The sequence below is a fragment of the Silurus aristotelis genome (assembly GCF_946808225.1).
Source record: "Silurus aristotelis genome assembly, chromosome: 16".
NCBI classification, from domain to species: domain Eukaryota; kingdom Metazoa; phylum Chordata; class Actinopteri; order Siluriformes; family Siluridae; genus Silurus; species Silurus aristotelis.
Genome location: NC_139589.1, coordinates 12,010,268 through 12,032,870, shown reverse-complemented (window position 1 = coordinate 12,032,870; position 22,603 = coordinate 12,010,268). Strand labels below are relative to the sequence as shown.

General features: G+C 34.6%; 1 protein-coding gene across 2 annotated transcripts in view; it reads right to left on the bottom strand.

Annotated features, from left to right (window-relative positions):
- Positions 1–22,603, bottom strand: part of rai14 (retinoic acid induced 14) — a 70,325-nt gene that overhangs the window by 13,738 nt on the left and 33,984 nt on the right. Inside the window, exons 3-11 of one of the 2 annotated variants that reach the window (XM_083565053.1) lie at positions 19,601–19,731; positions 17,223–17,311; positions 16,544–16,608; positions 12,271–12,328; positions 10,585–10,655; positions 2,710–2,816; positions 2,437–2,624; positions 1,647–1,675; positions 1,274–1,363 (exon numbers count right to left, since the gene is read on the bottom strand). In XM_083565053.1, coding sequence (XP_083421179.1) covers positions 1,274–1,363; positions 1,647–1,675; positions 2,437–2,624; positions 2,710–2,816; positions 10,585–10,655; positions 12,271–12,328; positions 16,544–16,608; positions 17,223–17,311; positions 19,601–19,731 — 828 coding nt within the window. The remainder of the gene's footprint in view (positions 1–1,273; positions 1,364–1,646; positions 1,676–2,436; positions 2,625–2,709; positions 2,817–10,584; positions 10,656–12,270; positions 12,329–16,543; positions 16,609–17,222; positions 17,312–19,600; positions 19,732–22,603) is intronic. The other variant, XM_083565054.1, reaches the window with a different exon arrangement.

Here is a 22,603-nt window from a genome sequence, read left to right as displayed (position 1 = left end):
CACATTTAAACTACACTTCAGCCTGAAATAAAATAAATGCACACCAGGTCCTTTTATTACAAATGGAGTCACTGACTGATGTCTGAGGTTTGCTCTTTTAGCACAATGATAGATAGATAGATAGATAGATAGATAGATAGATAGATAGATAGATAGATAGATAGATAGATAGATAGATAGATAGATAGATAGATAGATAGATAGATAGATAGATAGAACTTTATTGTCATTACATAGTACAGGTACACAGCAACGAAATGCAGTTTGGCATCTACCAGAAGTGCAAAATGTAGCAGTCGTGCAAAAGTGCAGATAAATATCTAGCATATTTACAGTGCAGATAACTATCTAGCATATTTACAGCAAGTGGTATATATGAAAGTATATACAGTGAATAAATATAAAGGCTATTTCAGTGCAGAGATGTATAGAGGTAGAGATGTATATAGAGAATAAATGTAATGGAAGTGTGTCTTCATTTTTTTTATGATTCAAAATCATTCCAAATCACTTCAAAACATTATTAAATCAGTCTCATTTTACACAAATCATTTTGTAAAATAGCAGCGATAAATGTGTAAATATACAACACTAAATTCAGTTACTGCCAATTTGGGAATTTGCGAGCAAATACTAACCATCTATGTATCACTAGCTAACTAGCAAGCTTTTACTGCATTATATCTCACTAGATATTTGCTTATATATTACTTAAGTGTTAACTAGATCTTAGCTAGTTATTAACATCAAACAGTTAATAGCACAGCTAATGTTAGCTAAAAAAAACAAAACAAACAACAACAAAAAAAACCAATCTAGTGGCTAATTAGCTGGCTAGCTTGGCTAATTTTGTTCCTTAGTTACATAGCAAGTGCGATTTTGATAGCACACCAATATGATTAATAAAATAGTTTTAATAATATATCAATGTTAAATAAAGTTAGTATTCAGTTATTTGTAAAGTTTAAATCATTTTAGGTGACAACACTATAACTTGATAAAACAATAACTTGTTTCAAGACTAGTCAAGTCAGGTAGGCTTTTATTGTCCTTCCGAACATATAGAGCACAAGACACAGTTAAACGAAACCGCAATACCCCAAGACCAAGGAACACATCACTACACAAAACCCAAAACTAACTACTTGTATCTTGTTTGTCACAGACACTAAACATGGTCTTGACTGGTTTTCCTAATTTCTTTCATTTTTGCTAAAATTGTTGGCGAAGCAGAGATCACCAAACATATGCTCAGTGAAAGATGGGTCTTTACCTGCAAAGGGCTAATAGGAGGAGGAGGTGCTTTTCGTTTTTTTGGGGTTGTGCTTTTCTCATCATTAAGCTTAGATGTGTGATCTTGCAGCTATCATATAAGAAAAACAAATGAGGTTTAGTGGTTAGTGAAAGGGATTAAAAAACAAAACAAAAATCAATCCTCAAACAAAATAGTTGCTTTTAATCAAGCGTAATCATTATGCATGTTGCAAAAATAGAGCAACTCTGTTCTGAGCAATAAAAATGACAATGATGCAAGAAAAAAAAAAGTCTAAAGTGAACATTTGTGAATAGTTGAATATTGTGAATATTTTGACAGAAATCAACTTAAAAGTAATGGGAAAAAATGAAAATGGAAAAAAAGGGCATACCTGCTGGCTTCTGGGTGAACTCTTATCTGCTTTTTTAATACAAAAAAAATGAACAAAAATAAATATGTGATGGATAAAATGGAATAAAATGAAACACCAGGTCGTCCTATTTTTATTTGTAATTATGCATCTTTTCATCAAAAATTTCTCTCTTTCCGAAAGCAAAACATTTCAATTGACCAGCACAAGATGGCACTGTTGAGCCTTTGTGATTTGAGGGAAATTCATCCGCACATCTCAGAGGCGGCGTGTCGAAAGAAAAAATATACGTACGACAAATAACTCAAGGGTGTCAACACATTTATCTTCCTTCCTCTGTACTTGATTGTCGCTGGGGTTTCAATTCATTTCCTTCACCTGGAGCCAATCCGAGAGTCAACACCTATAAATCAATTCACCACGTTGTATTTTCTCACCTACTGACTGCTTGATTTTAGTTTTTGACCCTATGCTTGTACTCGGACTGGAATTTTATTCCTCTTTTTATCTTTTAGAAACCACCACTAAACAGTCGTTTTTGATTGAAGTGCTGGCTGAAGCAGCTCTCATACAAATAGCACACTTCATTATTAAAGTAATCATTATTAAAGTAATCATTATCGTTACTGAAACATTACTGAAGTTTTTTTTGTGTGTGTGTGTGTGTGTCTATGGACAGCAATGGTGTGTCTATAAGTGATAAATGTGACATGGCTCTGCTATCAGGGCTATAACTTGGCTGTATAATAATGTTTATCAGAACCGTCATTCCAATTCCACCCTGATATAAGTGGTACTATGTGGTAACCACCTGACTCAGCTGGGTGGCGCTGCAGGGCAGCGGTGATTATAGCTCTGACATCGGCGCTGCCCGACAGCTTGGCGTAGTGCAGCACGTCGTGTCCGAGTGAGTCAATCAGGTGTAGGTCGGCTCCCCTGTGCACGAGCAGATCCACACATGTGACGCAGCTGCTCTCACTTGCCAGCATGACGGCACTCCTGCAGTGTTCACACCAATTATTAACCAATCCTCATATCCGAACAAAACTCGTGTAGAACGAGAGAGCTGGACAAGTGGACCCACCTGCCATTCCGGTCACAAGCGTTGATGCTGGCTCCCCAGTCCAGCAGGATGCCACAGACCTCTGTGTGGGCATGTCTCGCTGATAGCAGCAAGGGTGTGAATCCATCCTACAGGAAGGCAAAGTGAACGATTAAAACTGATAGACAAAGACCAGTGATTAGATGGATTCATGTAACAGCCTGGTAAAATGTTATCAACAAGAAAAATCCAGAAATCAAGCAGTTTTATCTTTTGCTTTATGGTCACTTGTGTCATTTGTAGTTTGTCTTTTGTGTCAGCAGCTAATTTGCACTTGTGGGCAAAGTCTGTCAGATTAGCAAAGCATTTTGCATAAAGTACTCGTTGGGTACGAGCTATCTCTGCTACTTATTTATTTTTTCCATGTACATTCAATGGAAGGCTAAACTACTTGACATGTTAAAACAACAAACCTCACTAATTGTCGTGTGAGGAACTGAAGAAAAACTGAACCTCACATGACACAGGACTGTGATTGCACCACATAATAACTAGCAAGGAAGAAAGAAAATGATTCAAACGTCGCTTTGTGGTGCTGTTGACCGTTAGTGCTGTGAACAAATGTGAACACAGGGTTAGAGCTGGATGATTCTCAAAATAAATTAGCATTTCAACTTCCTATTTAGATTCATCTTTGGTGATCAAAACATCGCCTGCATTTGGAATGAATGCTTTTATGTCCCAAAGCCCCAACAAACAAAACGGAGTTGCCTTAATACTCAATAACAATTACTTTTACTGAAAAATAGTTTCCAGTACAAACAAAAGCCGTCACTCACACAATAATGTATGCGACATGCGTTTATGCATTCGAACAAAGTGGTTTCTGAGTCACCACAGGGACATATAAAAAAAAAAAAAAAAAAAAAAAAAAAAAAAAATTTATAATAATAATTGCTGTTAGGCCACACCAGCATAGAGGTTTGTATAATAATATAGTGCACATGTGACCAGAATTCCGGATTCTGATTGGCCAGATGCTGATAGTTAGTTTTCTAACAGCTGCTTTGTTAGTGGTTCTTCTTAAAACAATGGTTTATGCAAAAATTAAACTGCCGTAAAAAGTGAAAAAAGTGTACAGTACAGTTACAGTAACAGGAAACAATTAACTTCAAGCCAATTCTTTAAATGTCAAAATTCTACATTATATTGACAGTGTGTCCAAGAACTTATCACAAATAGGAGAATTTTTTTCTTCTCTTATTCATTACATTTCAGCAAAATATCTCAAGACTATTTAAAATAAAGGCTTTGAATCAAAAAGAGTGTTTTGAAATCATTCTTATGGCTGAAGCTTAATTCAGGAAACACAAATAGCAGTCATATATTGGATGTTTTGTTAAAGATGTTTCCATATTTTTTTCATCCCGTTCCATATTTCAGTTTTTGTATTTGAGGATATCACATTATAAATGCAGAAATATTATTGACCTGATACTTATCTACAGCGTAAAAAGGTAAAAGTGATGTGGATTTTTTTTCCCCTTGTTAGGCAGAGAGATCTGATGATCTGCTACTGCTGCTGGCAGCTAATAAAAAAATTAATCGACATGTAATCGTATAGGCTGGACTGAGAAAGAAATAATGAAAGCAGTCAGGCAGACTGATCACCTGACTCCCCCCCCCCCCCCCTTTGCCCTGGAGGTCACAGCATTCTCTGCCAATTAGTCGAGTGCAGAAAGCGGGAACACGACATCTCATCAGAAGTGCGTTCAGTGAGGCTGAGCTCTGTGTTTTGGCTGCACTCAGGAACATGATGAAAGCTCAAAAGCAAAACTGGCAGCGTAATAGATATAAAATGCATTTAACCATGCCGGCATCTGCAATGCATTATGGATTTTAAATCGGAGGATTGCAATCTGTGCATGAATCAGACTGGTTTTCAAACATCATAGGGTTTCATCTTTTTTTCCAGTGGGTTAATTTATTATGAGTATGTAACGTTCCTAATCATTTTCCTGATTCTCAATGGCTTACAGCAAGTGTGTGAAATATACAGAGGGACTCTTGAAAGCATTTTGAGCTGTCGCATCACTGTCTGGTTTGGAAATTGCACTGCCTCAGATCACAAGACCCCTACAGCGAATAGTGAGGACAGTGGAGAACATCGTGGTCTCTCTTCTATCCATCATGGTCATGTACTTCAAACATTGCATACGAAAAACCACCAGCGTTGTGACTAACCAAACATTCTTTAAATCATCAAACTGTTACACTTCCATGCACAGTATATATTTTATGGACAAATTCTTTGCACCATCAAAAAAAAGAAAAAAAAAAAAACTACATTTATTCCTATTTTTCTTTTCACCCACACTTCTATATTTTCTGTCACTGATGTTTAGCTATATTTGAACGTAAAATTATTATTTGTTAATAATTATAACTGATGCATTTATTTGCAGCCCACTATGTATGTATGTGTATGTGTGTATATATTTATGTACATATATATATATATATATATATATATATATATATATATATATATATATATATATATATATATATATATATATATATATGTACACATATATATATATATATATATATATATATATATATATATATATATATATATATATGTATGTACAGTACAGACCAAAAGTTTGGACACACCTTCTCATTCAAAGAGTTTTCTTTATTTTCATGACTATGAAAATTGTAGATTCACACTGAAGGCATCAAAACTATGAATGAACACATGTGGAATTATATACATAACAAAAAAGTGTGAAACAACTGAAAATATGTCATATTGTAGGCTTTTCAAAGTAGCCACCTTTTTACTTAGATTACTGCTTTGCACACTCTTGGCATTCTCTTGATGCCTACTATGAATCTACAATTTTCATAGTCATGAAAATAAAAAAAACTCTTTGAATGAGCAGGTGTGTCCAAACTTTTGGTATGTACTGTGTGTACGTATATATATATATATATATATATATATATATATATATATATATATATATATATATATATATATATATATATATATATATATATATATATATATATATACATACATACATACATACACACACACACACACACACACACACACACACACACACACACACACACATATACATACATATACATACACATTTAGTTGTTCTATTCATGTACACAGTGCCCCTGACCATTTATCTCATACTAAATTACAAATATATATATATATATATATAAATGGTCAGGGGCACTGTGTACATGAATAGAACAACTAAATGTACTAGTGTTATGACAAAAAAATGCTTTTACGTTCTTACATTATGTGACTTAAAATAAACAAGGATTCAGGGAAATTTTACTTCCCAGCCCTAATAAAAATACAAAGCATGATGTCTTTCCATGATGGAATTAAAATGATCATTTGTTTGAAATAAAGTGATTGTAAGTAACACAATAGTGATCCATCAACATGCATAAATGATGGCTTTCAATAACACCACATCATTTTCACTAATTAGCCTGTGTGAATAAAGTCGGTTTTGTAAAGCGTGTTCGATAAAGAAAGATTAGTGTGGCATCTGGAAAGAACTTCAGAGTTGGTACTAATTTAACAATCTGACATTTAAACTGTGTGTAATATTAGCACAGGGGTTGAAGTTGCCAGAGAAAGTCATGGCTGCAGTTTTAAATGAATACAGTGGGTGGAGTGAGGCAGTGATCAGAGTTATTTTCAGACCATTACAAAGGCACTGGGATTTTTAAACATGTGTCAAATACACCAAGCCTTTAAGTCAATAATAATCAATAGTTGATGAGTCTTCATGCAGTTGGAATAAATATGGCACAAAATGTTATTCAAGACTTTAAAACAAGTCCTCTATCTATTTCTATGTTGTATTTGTTTACTCACGATCATCTACTTTACCACTGATGTCATCACAATTCTTTATTTGGTTAAGATCATCCTGTGCTATAATCAGACAGACTAACAGACACTTGCTTAGGAGATAGAAGGGGTGATTTAAAGGGGATACTAGATCAGTGTTTTTTGGCCTATATTTTCTAGACAGTAAGGTTCAAACCCAATAATATGAGCCTCAATAATCAATAAGCTGCACCCACTTAGATTTTGAGCTCATATGCATAATGTGCAATAAATACTGTTACATTTAATGACAGCAATAAATAGGGGTGTAGAGTGCATGTGTTCAAATGTGTCAGAATAGCAATAACAGTACAATAATCAACGAAAAACAGGACATTTGGGACCAATAGTGTAGTCTGATATGTACACGGTTTTAGTGTGGAGTAAAGTGAATTAATGTATTTGCAAGAAGAGAGAGAGAGAGAGAGAGAGAGAGAGAGAGAGAGAGAGAGAGAGAGAGAGAGAGAGAGAGAGAGAGAGAGAGAGAGAGAGAGAGAGAGAGAGAGTGAGGGAAACATGACTAGAATGAGAATTTGAGGAAGTGTGCAAATATCCGGTCATCCAATAGGAATATCATTAAGTTTTTCTCCAAATTTGTAAAATCTAATTAAGCTGACATTTGGTTTACTGCGTCTCTGCGGTGATCTGTAAATGGAATTTTGATGATGACTTGGTAAATATGGTCTCCTATCATTTAGGATTCAGAAGGCATTTCAACTTCAAACTGAAATCTCTGCAGAACGGAAATGCTGTCCATCCTGGAGTTTGAGCATGTCAGCATTACTAAACCACCACTAACAAATAGGTCTCGCTGCACAAAGATGAAATAGAGTCAGTAACTGTACCTCTACAACATGTATGTGTGCTACATGTATATACCTATAAGCTAACAAGGTGGATTTGACCAATTAGAGACAAACTAAAGACTTATGTATTAAATTATGTGTATTAAAACCTACCCTGAGCCTAAATCCTGAACATATATACAAAATGAAAACAAAAACATTGCTGCTTCGGTATACAGTGCCGGTCAAAAGTTTGAAAACAATCATTTTTGGGGTTTTGCATAAAATATATCTTGCTATGTCATGTTCCACTTTGTTGTTTCTGGAGTATGGAGAACATGCTAACTCATTATACACCTGTAGGCTAAATAAAACAACATGGCTACCGTTCTATTTGAACATTGGCTACTTTGAACCAACTTCACAATTATCGATCATGAAAATGGCCAGGCCTAAAAAAAATTTAACTGCTCTGGAATGAAATAAATCGCATGGTCCGAAATACTCAAATACCCAACTAACAAAGAGCAACTTCGGCAAGTTTTACCAAAAGGCACAGCAAAGTATTTCAGCTGAATGCTTGGAACAACAAACTGTCAGGATGGCAAGAGTGTGTAAAACTGTTATTCATGCTCAGGGAGGATTTTTCAATAGAAAAAAACATTTAATCTATTTACAATGTTTTTGTACCAACATCTGTTCACATGTATATTTGTTTGGTCAAAGTAAATCTTCATACCAGACTGCCTAGTTGGATGCATGCAAACAAAAAGAACATGCATGAGTCTCTCCAAAACCATAAAAGAATAGGTGTTCCCAAACTTTTGACAGACACTGTAGTTATGTCATTGAACACTGTCTTTTTTTAACCTGCAAGTGAGGAAAAGTCAGTGTTTTATTTTTATTACTATTTTTCTTTTTTTTTAGCAAAACAAGAAAAGAAACACAGTTAAAAAGAAAGGGTTGGCTTCTTTAGTTTGTCGTTCTTAAAATGGAAACACTGGTGTTCGGTTGAAGACTAAGATTTAAAAGTCGAAAGCTTGACTTCCTCATGCACTCCCATCTGATAATAGAAACTTCCTTCCCTATTAAAACATTCTTGTGGTGTTTGTTCAAAATAAGAGATACACAGGCATGCTAAAGATTAGCAAGCTGGCATCCGTGCTTTGATTATTTAAAAATAAACGGCGATAAGTTCCAGATGCGTACTTCGTGCTCGGAAATCAGACTCTGCACCAAACGAGAATCTTAGTTGACTTTATGCAAAATAGTGATGCTGCAAGAAAGTACTGCTCAAGCTGTGAGGCACGATTTTATGTGTTTGGCTTCCAGTAGGGCGAGCAAGTAATGAGAAGGCAGGTAACAAAGAAAAAATTCATTAGTAGGAAAAAAAAAGGAAGCAAAAAAGCAATAGGATACAAGTGTGCAAGTGTACTTTGGGGAATGCCTAGAGAACAGGGACTCATTGAACACTAATTTAACATTATTTCGAGCATCTCCTCTGTGACTGACATGTGCAAAAAGAGAAAATTAAGATCATTATTGTCTCTGCTGGGGATGTGCCCTCATTTTTGCCACAAAGAACACACCAGTGAGTGTTTTAATGAGAAACAACCGCTGTGTTTTAAACATTTTAAACACAACATCTAGTCATTTAAGGCTTCACTCATCTTTGTTTTTCAAAATCACCCACAGACCCTAGCACTATGCAAATAATGAGCACTTTGGTTACACAGAACGTCTTCGTTTCACCACACCTACCCTTGTCCTAACTAGCTTATGGCATTAACGTTTCTCACGTATTGCATCAGAGCTTGGGTTTCATGCAATCATGATAATATGAAAGTTAAAAGTATGACTGATGCAACAAATCTCTGCTCTACTTCCCTCAAAAAAGAACTATTTTCTGATTTTCTTGCACATTCATGTAAATCTGGTCAACGTTGTTCTGTATAGCTCTAGCTTGTTCAGTGTGATGGCTAGGGAAAAAGAAATGCCAAGATTTTGCACATTGTAACATACATTTTCACAGCGTATAACACAATGTGGTATCTCTCTCATACACACTTATCGCTAATGTTTTAGGCTGAGAAATGTATATATGCATGCAAGCTGGTAATTGTATAGAAACTTGTAAGATGATTTTTAAAGTTGCTTCAGGATGATGTGTTTGTACAAAATATAAATAAAAAGGAAAAGAGAGACATGACATGGGTTTGTAAGTGATGGCTACATACTTGGAATTACTAAACTAATGCAGACAAACTAGCTATACAAATTCTTAATTGTGCAAAACAAACTACCAAGAAAAAATTTGAGCAACTTGTTAATTTATTTGCAGTTTGTCTGCACCACCTAGGTACTTCATCAAATAAACTACTGGCAACCCAAAGAAACCAGTAGTTAAACAACAAAGTAAAACCAACAAACTCAATAATTAGCAAAAATAAACCACCATTAAACTACCTGGGTAATTTCAATAAACTATCAATAAAATTCTTAAGGAACCACATAAAGTACTAATTAATGAATTGTGCAATACAAATAAAATATTTAGCATTTCATATAACCTACCAACTACCTGGTTCATTTAGATAAACTACCAATGAGCTACTGCGGCAAGTGTATATATTTATTTATTTATTTATTTATTTATTTATTTATTTATTTATTTATTTATTTATTTATTTAAAATACAATGTAAATGTTATGTTTTGATTAAATTAAGAAAATATTTATTGTTATAAAAACTTCCAAGCTCTTTAATAAAGCAGACGATGAGTGCGCAGATAGTCACAGCAAGCGTCAGTGAGTGTACTGGCCAGAAACTACTCAGGAAAGAGCCAACAAATGGCCTAGTTCCAAGCAAAAAAAAAATAAAAAATCACAGACATGGCAAACTCCTTCTCATGGAGACCTCAAGTCTGCCATTGGGAAACTTGAATCAGCATAAACAAAACAGTCCAACCCCAAGAGACACAATTCAGCGCAAGGCGGCGTCTTCGTTATTGCACATGTTTGAGGTAAACCACAGGCTCTTGGAGTGTACCAATAAAGTGTGGAGAATGGAAGAAACTTTTCAAATCAACTCTTTCAGAGAAATTCATGGATGTCAATGCAAATTTATAAAAAAAAAAGAACCCCCAAAAGATTATATATAAAAAAAAATATATATACTTATTTTGTACATACCATATCTTTCAAATTCACAGGACACTTGTTCTCACACAGGAGTTGAACAATAACAATGTTTCCATTGGCAGCTGTGAAGGAAAACAGACAAAAATCAGTGAACATGCTAAAAAGGACCAGTACTGAGGAGCACAAAGACAAACCTCCAAAGTAGATGACCAGGTTTCAGCATTTAACATCGGAAGTGTTTAACTACTTTAGTAGTCACTTTTGCTTGATTAATAATACTTTTGGTTAGAAAATCTTTATTTTTTTTTTAAGGTGAAATACAATTCTAATGAAAACCTGGACTTCCTCTGACTGACCTTGGTCCACTCCTGATGAGCTCTGTGAGCTCATTTTTGGGCCAGGGGCAGAAAAAGTAGAACTTTAGAGCAATTAGTATGGATAGTGATGCCGCTCACTACAACATATCTTTAACTGCATCTTTTAAACTTAATCTTAACCACCGAACAGGAAAACGGAAGACTGAAAGAAATGAGCTATTTTAAACAATGGACTATGCTGTGACTGTTTAAGCGTGTAGATTGACAAAGAATATCGACGTATTTTTATCTTCACATCCTCAAAGTTTAATTGTGTGCCTTAAAAGACCTGATTACCTAATTACGCTAGATAGCCCTTAGCGTCTACATAACTAACGTTCTCCTCAAAATGGAAGTTTAGTGGCTTTTAGGAGAAGACTGTAAGAGGGTTTATTTGTATATCACATGAGGGAAAACGTTAACTATAGAGACAACAAAGCAACAGTCTAGTGTTCCTTTAACTATGCTGATGTGTCACTGCAATACAATTTTAGTAATTTCAGTGATTACAATTTTGCAAATTATGTAAAAACCAGGAAATAAGAAATTTCACACTAATTAGAAGTTTCACACTGTTATAAAATTATTATATAATATATAGTATGTTGTGTTATATAATTTCTGTGGCTAAATAATGTGTGGCTAGATTTAGATGCTATATATAGAAACAGATCATAGCTAGTAATAAATATAAGCACAAGATAAAAATTACAAAACACGTGTTGCATCTCGACTGCTGTCCTGTAACTACACATCACAACACTTTATTTCATCATTGTGAACATTATGGAGACATGCTGCTATAAAACTGCAAGAGTACAAACTTTTTTCCCCCCTAAAATAAACTTTTTTCAATTCTACTCAACACTCAGGAAAAGTGACCAGGAGCAATTTTCTTCAATTCAAATACTGCTTGCAAATAAAAGGGAAGGATGAGTTGCTGATGTTTTCAACCCCATGTGTAACAAGCACTCAATGACATCCTGTCAGCGTTGGAGACGCTCCACTTGCAGAAGAATATTGACAGCACTGAGCTCTTCTAGTGCAGAAGAGTAACTGACTAGTGAGCACTTTCATGGTCTAGTGAGCACTTTCTTCTTTAAAAGGAAGAAATTCATATATGACCTTCACGACTGTACTGCTTTCTGACTGCTCTTTTTCTATGGCTTTTATTAGACCTAAATTAAATCCTGTCCTGTAGCAGAGTTTTCATGTTGAGTGTCATCAAGGCAGAAGCAACCAAATATATAGCATGCCTCCTGTTAGCCTGAAATAAAAGCTTGCAGTCACATGACCCTGATATGAAAGCTGGTATTTAGATGACCCTCCCCAAAACTGAATTTCTTAAAATGTTCCAACAAAAACTGTGAACGATTTTTACCTGCGTGATGAAGGGCAGTCCTCCCTCCGCTGTCCAGAGCATCAATTACACATTTACTCTGTAGGAACAAAAGACACCATTATGTTAGGAACCCCTTTTAATAATAGATTATCAGATTATAGGGCGTGAGATCATTTGTTGCCATTGACACATTTGTTAAAAGCCAGCTATATTTGTATTTTTGATATTAGAATTATTGCATTCTTTTACAGTCGAACCTATACTGCCATTAATAGTAGGCAATGAACCTTTTTCCTATGGTTAAGCACTTGATCATTTCACTTTTGTCAAAGTCTGTTATATGTTTAACCAACCAGCAAAATCTTTTTCAATTAAAACTTAACCTGTGCCTGGCAATTGTTCAATTTAATAATTGCTGTAATTCCCCCAGTCGAGAAAGTCTGCACTTTGCCAATGTGAAATGCAAAAACACTTTACAGTGGCATTTCACACTATCCTACTTTATGTATAGAACTTTGAAAGAAAGAAAAACAACAACGGAAGTAGCAATTTAAAAAAGAAAAAAGATATAATAGTAAAAAAAATAAGTAATAATAGTAACTGGGCATGTTGCCCTTAATGTTCAATTAGCTGTTTTTTATGTTGATGAAAAACCTGGTGGTGGCATTTTAAAAAGTTTGAGTTCAAGTGAGAAAACCTTTTATTTGGAAATAATAAATTGTACCTAAATCTACTAAAAAGGCTGAGTGCAGTGGCATGAATTTTTTTAATGTAGGTTTTTATCCCTAACTCTGGTAACTCTGTCCATTTTTACATTCAGATTAATCTGTAAATTTACAAATCACCCATACTCTTCATTAAAATGGGATAGTTGCATGTGGTTAAAAGAGGTAATCTCATTATTACCGGAATATCTCTAGGATTTTAGTTCCATTCGAATTTGTCATTTCAGTCAACTCTGTGTACACATGTATGAAAACACTGACCAATATTTTACAGATGTACATGTGATCTACTAAAGGATTGACAAAAGTAGATTAAAGAGATGGATGGAGTTAATTGGATGATTGGCTTGGATGGACATTCCAATATATGAATAGTAGAGAGATTGATGGATGAGTTTGGAAAAAACAGATGGATGAATTAGATTGAAACATAGATGGATGGATTGAAGGATGAGTTGGATTGAACTGAATGTGGTGGAAGCATTGCACCGGAGGGATGGATGTGAGCATGCTAACTGATGCTAACATAATAACCTCTTTGAAACAATTAACTTTCTTTAGAGATATTAATACGTTCATTCAGCTCAAATTTAGCATTTATTTCCAGTTCATATGTACATGAAACTCCAAAACACGCTAGTTGAACAATGTTATAACAAACGAGACTGCAATTCCTTTTCAAGTGGCCTGTTGCATTGTCTCGTTTGCTAGCCTTACATGAAATATGTCCCAACAAATTCTAAAAAAATTAAGAATTTTTTTTTTCTCTCAACATATGTTAGTTGTGCTAATACAACTGAATGTGACTACAAATTCCTTTTAATAAATTAAGTCATTCAAAGATAAGAAACGTATTTCACAGTACTGTACAAATGTAAACGTATATAATGTCAATAAAGGCTATTATTAATTTTTTTTATTTTTTAGGTTGTCAAACAAGTAAAAAAACTTATGTTTGAAGCCTTTGTGAGTGGTCCAAACAAGATTTTATAAAAGACTCACATGCCACAATATCACTTTATAATATTATAATATTAAGTTACGACACTTGCAGAGAATAATCTCATCTGGATACTGAACATTTGAAAGATCTGCTGCTGTAATCACAAAGAGGGGCTGGGTATATCCCAGAAAAGTGTTTACCCTTGTATACTTTAATGGTTACCATTTAATTTAAATGCATTACAAATTTCATAAATGCCTGAAATTAAAATCTAGTTGTATTGTGAGGTCCCACAATACAGCTCTATCACCAGCTGTGTAATCCACATGACTCTCGAAAGATCACGTTATGTAACTCGGAACTCACTCATGCTGTAAAAATCCATTTAGAAACAATGTGTGCATTATTTACGACTCACACTGAACTTCCACACAATAAGTAGGAAAAAACCCTAGGTTTTGTAAGAAAAGACAATGTTCGCATTCATGGGAGAAATGATGACTCGAAAATTAACAGCCAGTTCCACAAAACTTTTTTATCGTGTCTATTTGCTTCCTGGAGAGAAAAATACTGCATTTACAATGTTTTTTTAAGTAGATATTGCTAACCTTTTTATTTACACATTATCAACTCTACATTTCTCTCTAATCAATTTTTTTGAGTCAAAAGTCATTTGACTTTTTAGCATTAGATAGCCTTAAGAAGATAATCTACATTCCTAACAAATCTAAACTTTAAAAGATGACTGTGACTGAGAGACCTAATATAATCATGCATGCTATGGCTGTAACGATTCTTTAAGTAACTTAAGTAATCCGATTACCAAAATTAATTGCGGGAAAATAATTTGCCTCTATGGTTTGTGTTTAGTCCGTTTAACTTAACACAGAGCATATTGTTTCCCACGGACCATTAATACAAATGCACCACCAGCTAAATTCTGCTAAACGTCTGCTGTGTTACCTGTCCAGAGCGCTGCAGAATTTAGCTGGTGTTGCAGAATGAAATAATTAAAGAATGGGGAGAAAACAGCGAGGGGCGAGGAGAAAATTCAGGACAAAGAAAATGCCAGAAAGTTTCCAAAATTCGGGATCATTTCAAACTAAAACAAAGAAAATGCTGTACAGTGTGGTTACTGTTTTTAAAGACATTTAAAATGGATTTTTATATTTTTATTCATATACAGTTGCTTTCAAAAAGTCCCTGGTCAGGGGCCGTGTAGAGCAGGTAGTGAAGCACGTTTTTAAAGCTGGATTTAAAAATATGGATTTAATTCGTGGAAAATTTTAAGCAGCTTTTCCGAAAACAAGAAAACCACAACGCGATACTGTGCGAGATTTAATACATAAATGAGAATAATTATGAGTTTTATTAAATGAATAGTTTCCCATAACCTACTCTACAAGGCCACTGCAGAGGGACTTTTTAAACGCAACTGTGTTTGTATCTTGATGTAATATGGGGATTAAATGCACTAAATGAGTTTTCACTGATATTCTTGTATGCAAATTCAGGAATAAAAATGTAAATTTTTCTAAAAAGAAAAATAAATTACATATTCATCTTAAGATTAAGAGACCCATCTTATTTTCTCTCTCTTATTTAGTTTTGCTATTTAATACAGAAAAAGTACTTCTTATCCGATTACTCGGCTAATCGATGGAATAATCGTTAGAATGCTCGATTAATAAAATAATAGATAGCAGCAGCCCTAATGCATACTGATATCGATTTGATGCCATAATTTACTTGCTGCATAAAAAAAGAGACAATTTTTTTATACTACACAATGCAAATAATACTAATAAACAGAAAACACAAAACATCTCTGTGACTTTCATGTCTAAATGCTCAAACCGCATACTGTGCTGGGTGAAAAGGAGACTACAATACAATACAATCATACAGTAAAAGCAACCTGATTATTCTACTTATGAAATTAACCTTCAATACTGAGTTTTGAGGACCTTAGAATTGGTATAAGCAAAATTGTATAAGTGTGCATTTAAAATAAAAGTTTCCGTGAATTGTGCACAAAACATTTTACTGGCAAAAAAGGCGTGCAGCAAGTATGCAGACAAACTCTCTGTTGTGAGACTTTGCTTGCTTTCGCCCACACAGGGTCTACACACTTTCATTACACACTTTCATTGCAAGTTAGCCTCTAACTTATGCCTCTGATAAATTGACAGTAAATTTGTTATTAATGACTACATCCATAGCCAAAAAAATAAATTAACACTGTCTAAAAAAAAATAATATTAATAAAAAGTTATTGATTCTTATGTATTACTGTAATGAACCTTTTTTTTTTTTTTTTTTTATGATGCCACTTACTGATCACTGATATCTGACTAGAAGTATACTTGTGACTCTTTGGTAACCATAATTATTAGTACATTAGTTACTGTAATGTACAAAATATCAATTTTTTGAAAGTAAATAACATCCAAATCCAATCAGTTCATATTAAAACAATGAATATAAAAATAAGCTGAGATTCTGTTTTGAATAGTGCAGTACAAATCATTAAGAATTAAGAAAACATTCAGGACAGTTTTGAAAATAAGCATGTACCTGTGAATTGAGATCAATTTAAACTGTACCTGCAACCAAAAAGTGGAAATGCATGACACTGATTTACCTGCATGAGTTTTTTGGCACATTCCTGATGATTGTTTTTGGCAGCAAGGTGTAAAGCGCTAGAACCTAAAACATACAGGGAAAAAAAACAAACCAAAAAAAACCATGAGTTGCCCCTGAAGGTATGAGGTAAAAACAACTGAACTATGTATGGGAAAACATTTTTATATATATATATATATATATATATATATATATATATATATATATATATATATATATATATATATATATATATATATATATATATATATATATATAAATAAAAAATATGTTTTGGGGTTTTTTTTGTGGATTTTACCAGTGATTTCTATAATTAAAAAAGAGCCAAGAGTAAAACATTTTAATTCTATAGTACAGCAAGTACCTACAATAAAAAAAAGCATGTGTGTTAAATGTGGTATTTAAAAAGAATTGTTGTACATTAGATTTAAAAAAAACAGAACTTGCATGTAACAATTTCTTAGAATGTCATTCATTATAATATACATTATACAGACTATTAAAAGAGCTTAATTGTTGACAATGGGGACATCAGCAGGGAGATTTCAACCTGTTCAGAAGATTGTGTGTCAGTAATTATGTGCTGCTGTAAGAACACAGTATGCATTTAAAAATCCAACAAGCCAGAATGTGGGAGAAAATACAGAAATTGCAAATAAAATCTTCGTAGCTCAAACCTGAAGCATCCATTAGAGATACATCGGCTCCGTGGGCCAGGATGAGGGCAAGACATTCTGCTTGACCCCGAGTGGCTGCAATATGTAGACTAAGAGAGAGAGGTGACACACACAGACACACACACACACAGACACACACACACAGAGACAGACAGACAAACACATACTTAAAACACGACCATGAAAACATCAAGATTCAATAATATATTAACAGGCTGTATTTAATACTAGAATATATGAATTAAGAGAGGGTCTACCAGAGCAGTTAAAGATTAACGGGTTTGCTGAAAAGGACTCGATTTTAATTTCCAACCTTGACAATCATGTAAAGTGATTGCTTTTTCTTCTATACAAGGAGAATCAAAGCCACACAGACTCGAGCCGTAACACGACTTTATTTGAAGCTTTTATCTTTCTTTTTTTTTTCATTTTTTTATAAATTAAGTACTAAAACAGCAGTGATCTGGTCAGCGAAGTATATGATTAGAAAATGATTAACAATGGTGTCTGTTTTTTTTGTTTTGTTTGTTTTTTAACCAGACTATTAATTATTAGAAGTCAATTAAAAACCCATTTGACATGGGTTTGCGTTCTGATGGTCAAATTTTACATAACATTTAGATGGTATCTGGCAGACACCATTATCCAGAGTGACTTGCAAAAGTGCTTCGAAGTCTCTATCAATAAATACATTATTATGCTGGTTTACTAGGAGACAGACAAAAAATAATAAAACTTTGTTGGGAGACAAAAACAAGTGCCAATTTAGTTATTACTGGAAGAGGTATGTCTTTAGGTGTCCGTTCAAAATTTCGAGTGACTAAGCTGTTGGGATCGAATACAAGTTCGTTCCACCACCTGGATATCAGAACATAAAAGAGTCTGGACGCCCGTTTGCCTTGTAGCTGAATAGATCGTGGGACGAGCTGAGAAGCAGTTGAGGATCAGAGAAAGCATGGTGCATTGCTAGTCAGATAAGACCTGAGAAGTAGAGTGGTACTGGTTCTTTTCTGCCTTTGTAGGCAAGCATGAGTGTTTTAAATCTAATTTTGGCAGATACCGGAAGCCAGTGCAGGGATCTTAGCACTGGGAACATTTAGAGGAACTTGAAAAGGGTTGAAAACAAATGCACATTTTAAATTTGGCATTCATGAAAAGTCCTGCTAGCTGAGTAACATGGATATTAACCTATTTTTTTTGCATTAGAATAAATATCATGATCAATGATAAGAGTATAATATTATTATTTATCTATCAGTAATGTTCCAGCTTGTATGCATGAATTCACATTTACCACATATTTAACAAATCAGTGGACATAGAGTGGTTCATCAGCTGTGTCTTTTCCTCATTATACCATGTAACTGTTACTGATTTATTCTTGATTTAATGCAGGCTGGATGCATCATTGACCTGATGAATTTTGTCCTTAAACAAAAACTGCTGCTGCATTTCTAAATTTCTCTTTGAATTAGAATTTTTATTTTGAACCTGTCAGATGAGGCTTTCAAAATGATGTCAATTTGAATTAGACAAGCAAATTTCCAAACATGAATGAGTATAAAGAAAGTGGTCTGAAACGAAATATATACAAAAGGACAAATATGACTTGTCAAACAGCTATGGCAAAAGTAATAACATCCTATAAATAAAGAGGAAAAACATAAAAAAATAAATTAGCAAAGAATGCAAATTTATCATTTAATTGTTTTTTTCTTCCTGCTCTCAGTAAGCTTTTGCCCTTTATGGAATTTTGTGAGTGTGGCTAAAAGTAAATAGGCTTTGCTGTATAATGTATTCCTGTCTGGCATTTATTAGCACATGATAAGCTGTGGCAAATCAGGAAGGGATTTATTTAAAAAAAAAAAAAAAAAAAAAAAAAAAAAAAAAAAAAAAAAAAAAAAACCTTCACAAAGAAAGTTATCAAGATTGGAAAATGAGACCGAAAAAGGTATTAAAGGAGAACACGTTTTGGAATCTTACAAGATGAGCAATTCACTTCCCAAGAAAAGGTGCAAATGAAAAAACTTCTATGCAGGTTGTAATGTGTGAACCTGGCTGCCAGAAAATAAAGAAAAAAAAAACCCTGATCTTTACTGAGAATTTCAGCTTTCATTTTCACAGCTCAAAAATCTCCCTCAGGTTCTTCTTTTTTTGTTCTTGATCCTCGTATTTCAGCTCGCTCATTAGTACTTTTAGTGTGAGTGCCATAAAAGTGCTTTAAATGTAAATGAAATTGATATCAAATTTACAAATTCTTGAATAAACCTACTACAGACTTGTGCTATGCTGAAACAACATTAGGACAGAAAGCTCAATTAGGAACATCGTTAAAATTTGGATCACTATTAAAGGCCTGTGGTACTCTATATACTCACGCGGACTTGCCCTCGCCATCCAGTTTTGTGGCACTCGCTCCTTTCTTGGCCAGGAGGGTGGTGACCTTCTCCGTCTCTCCATGCTCCACTGCACTTAGGAGACGCTCATCATTTTTGCTCCACTCGTTGCTCTGAAAAACATCACAGATTATTAGTAGATGCACTACTCTTTTATTATTTAAATAAGTGACCAATATTATATATGTCGATTGATTTCTCCTTGCTAAACCGTTTTTCAAGCGCATCCTCCGAGCAACACTGCTTCTACACGAATATGAAGTAAACAACACTACCGAGATCGAGGCATGTCCTGAGAATAACATAAAATATAGATTTACATGGCAGAGGTTGAGCTCAATCTTCCTGCAGACAGAACTTCTGGTCCCCCCCCCCCCCCACTACAAAGGCTTGTTTGTGAAAGGCCATGCGTTAGAGGTCAAAAGGCACTCAAATAAATTTACGATTTGTTGTCTTCCTGAACTAAAGAAATAAAAGTGAACTCAATTCGAAAAATAAGAAGACACGTTTTCGAAACGCATAATATACAGTAGACCACATTTTTTAATTGGCAGAGGAAAGAAAAAGTAAGTAAAACTACTGACAAAGAATAATTACCATAATAGTTTTTAAGTGCACAATTTATGAAAATATTGATAATGTCCAGTTTGCATCCAGTAAACACCCCCCCCCCCCCCCCCCTTCAGGTATTAGTTTTTCTGAACTTTTAAATGCAAGTTGATTTTAGGCTTTATGTAAAGTCACAAAGCACAACACAGAAAATACAATGTGTGATTGACGATGATCCAAACAGAAAAAGAACATGAATCAGCATGAAAAAAAGAACACATCTGGTCATAAAGGACGCAAAACACACATAAAATAAACGGTCATCCACTGAACGGGAAGAAAGAACTACAGAAGTGAAAGCAAACAAAAGGGTCAAAGACCACTACTACAGAGCACTAACAGATGACCCGAAAATCCACGAGGTGTCAAAACGTCTTTTCTTAGACATAGATTCAAGGACATTACACCAGATGGCACAGCATCCAACAAACAGGACCTTGGTATATGACCAGTTGACATGGCTCTGCCTTTTATTTTGGACTCCAAATATGTTTATAGCATTGAGAGGAAAGCAAACGAGGGGGGCAGCCAACAAAACATGGTGGGTTCTGTTAGTGTGTCACTATTTATGGAATGCAACAGGACACAGCTAGCTAATAGGACATGGAAAACTCCCCAATCTATTTTATACCCAGTTTTGTGCTGACCTGTGGACTAGAAGCACAGATCAGTTGGCGCAGCAGAAAGTCAGATGCAATTCATTTCGTTGGGACTGCAGATTATAGTGTAGAATGTTTCAAATATGCTAGTTAAAGCCCAAAAATCTATCATGCCATGGTCAAACATATTATTACTTTTACAGTTAAGGGCTGGAGTAGTACTAAAAAATGCAAAAATGTTAAATGTTCTTATGTAACATATATATATACACATAAACATACATACATACATACAGAGTTTTAAGGTAACTGTTGAATGCAGAATGAATTTAATGTTCAAATTAATGCTAAGTAATTAAGTGATATTGATAAAAAGCTGGTGGAAATATACATAGTTATTCATAGTTATTATTCTTAATAAAAATTAAAAAAATCTAACGAACTTTTCCACCACCATATACATTTAATTATCACTCGATCAATATCAGGGCACAGGGCTGTAATAGTAACAGAGTGAGAAATCTAAAGTTACTGAAGGCCACAGTGTTTATAGCGCAATGGAAATTTCAGTTATCTATTTATATTTCCTCACATCACTCAGCTTTTCTGCTCTGCTACATCCCGGCATGTGTGGAATAGGTGTAATGTAACCTAGCCTGCAATTATGACCTTTCGGTGCCCTCCTTCACCTTACATCTGATCTGCAAATGGGGAAAAGACGGCTAACTGCACTTAAGTAATCCAGAGCATCCCCTGACTGCCAAATAAGCCCTGTAGTCCTTTGAGATTCAGCAGCTGCACTGTCATTAAGCCATTAAAGTCTAATAATCAAATTCAATCACAATCTAACAAAGTGCAAAATAATAACAACAAACAACAATAAAATAAATACATTAAATTCAAACCAGTTTTAACAACTTTATCAAAAATCTCAGTGTTGACCACTGCAGACTGGGAAACCCCACAAGAGCTGCAGTTTTAGAGACGCTCTGACCCAGTCGTCTAGCCGTCACAGTTTGGCCCTTGTGAATAACTTGTTTAAAACAGTCTGTGACTCATATTTAGCTTTTTTTCCCCAGATATGGTATTTCTGCAGCATTGCCTTTAGGCTCAATCAGGATTTCCTCCCTCACCTCCTGTATTTCATGTTTACCTCACACCCACACCATGAGGATGTTGATGTTAACAGATTTATTTACTGAAAACTATATTAAGGCATGCGCAAATATGAAGTGTGAGGCTTAGCACCAGCTGTAGGTTAATTTAATCCTTCACTGCATGCTGTGCTTTATGCTTCATTCTTCCTGTCATTAAAGACGGAACACAAAGCTACACCGAAATGCTTTTCGTGAAAGAAAGAAAAAAAAAAAAAAAAAAAGACATGATTTGTGATTGTTGATGCAAATGTCCACAAGGATTTTTCGAAGGATTTGTTTTTGGCTCAGAGCTTGCACGTTTTTCGTCTTTTCCATTATTGTTGCACGGTTTGTGCAATAGGCCGACAACATATGGTTGGAGAGTATAAATGCTCTTATCTGCACTTAAAGCTTCCTATCTGAACCGTCGCTCATTCCAAATCTGAGCATGAGAGCCGACTGGTGTGCTTATAATTCCATCAGAGCAGAGACTGCCTTTCTTAAGATTCTACTCCACTTGCTCAGACTGCTCAGCTCCTCTTGCTCAACCCAGAATGCACTTTGCTGGTTGGGGAACCTTTTTAATCATAGGCCTATTTTTGAGTGGTCTATTGCTCAACCAGGTGTGGAGGGAAAGAAAT